Source organism: Wasmannia auropunctata, unplaced genomic scaffold, assembly GCF_000956235.1.
Source record: "Wasmannia auropunctata unplaced genomic scaffold, wasmannia.A_1.0 LD292745.1, whole genome shotgun sequence".
Classification (NCBI taxonomy): Eukaryota; Metazoa; Arthropoda; class Insecta; order Hymenoptera; family Formicidae; genus Wasmannia; species Wasmannia auropunctata.
This window is the reverse complement of record NW_012070145.1, coordinates 1-829: the sequence shown is the minus strand read 5'-3', so window position 1 is coordinate 829 and position 829 is coordinate 1. Positions and strand designations below refer to the sequence as shown.

The window sequence follows — 829 nt, the reverse complement described above, 5'->3', positions numbered from 1 at the left end:
CTGAGTGGACCTACTGATTATACTGTGATAACGCTATCAAGGCACTAATCAGTGGAAATTACATGAGGACAAATTTAAGAGTATTACTATAAAAAATGACAAGGTGTGGAAGATGATTGCTGCAGAATTATACAAGGAAAATCCTCTTTGGGAATACACTGGAAAACAGTGCGAAAACAAATTTAAAGACGTTCGAAGAAACTATGTCAAAACTAAGGACAATAATGTAAACAAGAGTGGGCAAGACTTGCAAACTTGCAAATTCTACGATGAAATGGATGCAACACTTGGCGAAAAGCCACTTATTAAACCTGTCGCTATCGCTTCCAGCTTGAAGAAACACAAGCGCTCAATGTCTTTTGAGGACGAGGAAGAGAAGGAAAACTTTGAAAAGATGAAACCTGAGAAGACTAAGAAACTAAAAAAAAGTAAAATTAACAAAGAGCTAGAAAACTTCATGCTCCAACAAGAAGAAAGAGCTACCAAACGAGAACTAGCCAAACAAAAACGACATGAGGAAAGAATGCGGCTTCAAAGAGAAGCAATTGAAAAATACGAAATAGTTATGAAGAAGTTGTTGAATAAATTTAACTAACACGATTCTATTATTTTTTCATTTTTTTTTTTAAGTTTATTACGCTTAGGCGAGATGCAATAAATACAAAGATTTATTTATTTTTTTAGTTATGTAAGAAGAGAATTATATTCATATACACATATAGATTTAATTATGTATTTATAAAATAAAAAATAAACGTATAATTAAAAATCCTCTTTTGCTCGCCTTGTCAGACTGACTCTTTTCCTTCCTTTGCAATTTGTTTTAAAT

General features: G+C 32.1%; 1 protein-coding gene across 1 annotated transcript; it reads left to right on the top strand.

The window, feature by feature from the left end:
- Positions 1 to 19: 19 nt before the first annotated feature.
- Positions 20 to 595, top strand: LOC105461337. The gene has a single exon (XM_011707834.1). It carries the CDS (start codon positions 113 to 115, stop codon positions 593 to 595), a length of 483 nt encoding a protein of 160 aa, XP_011706136.1. The 5' UTR covers positions 20 to 112.
- The last annotated feature ends 234 nt before the right edge of the window (positions 596 to 829 follow it).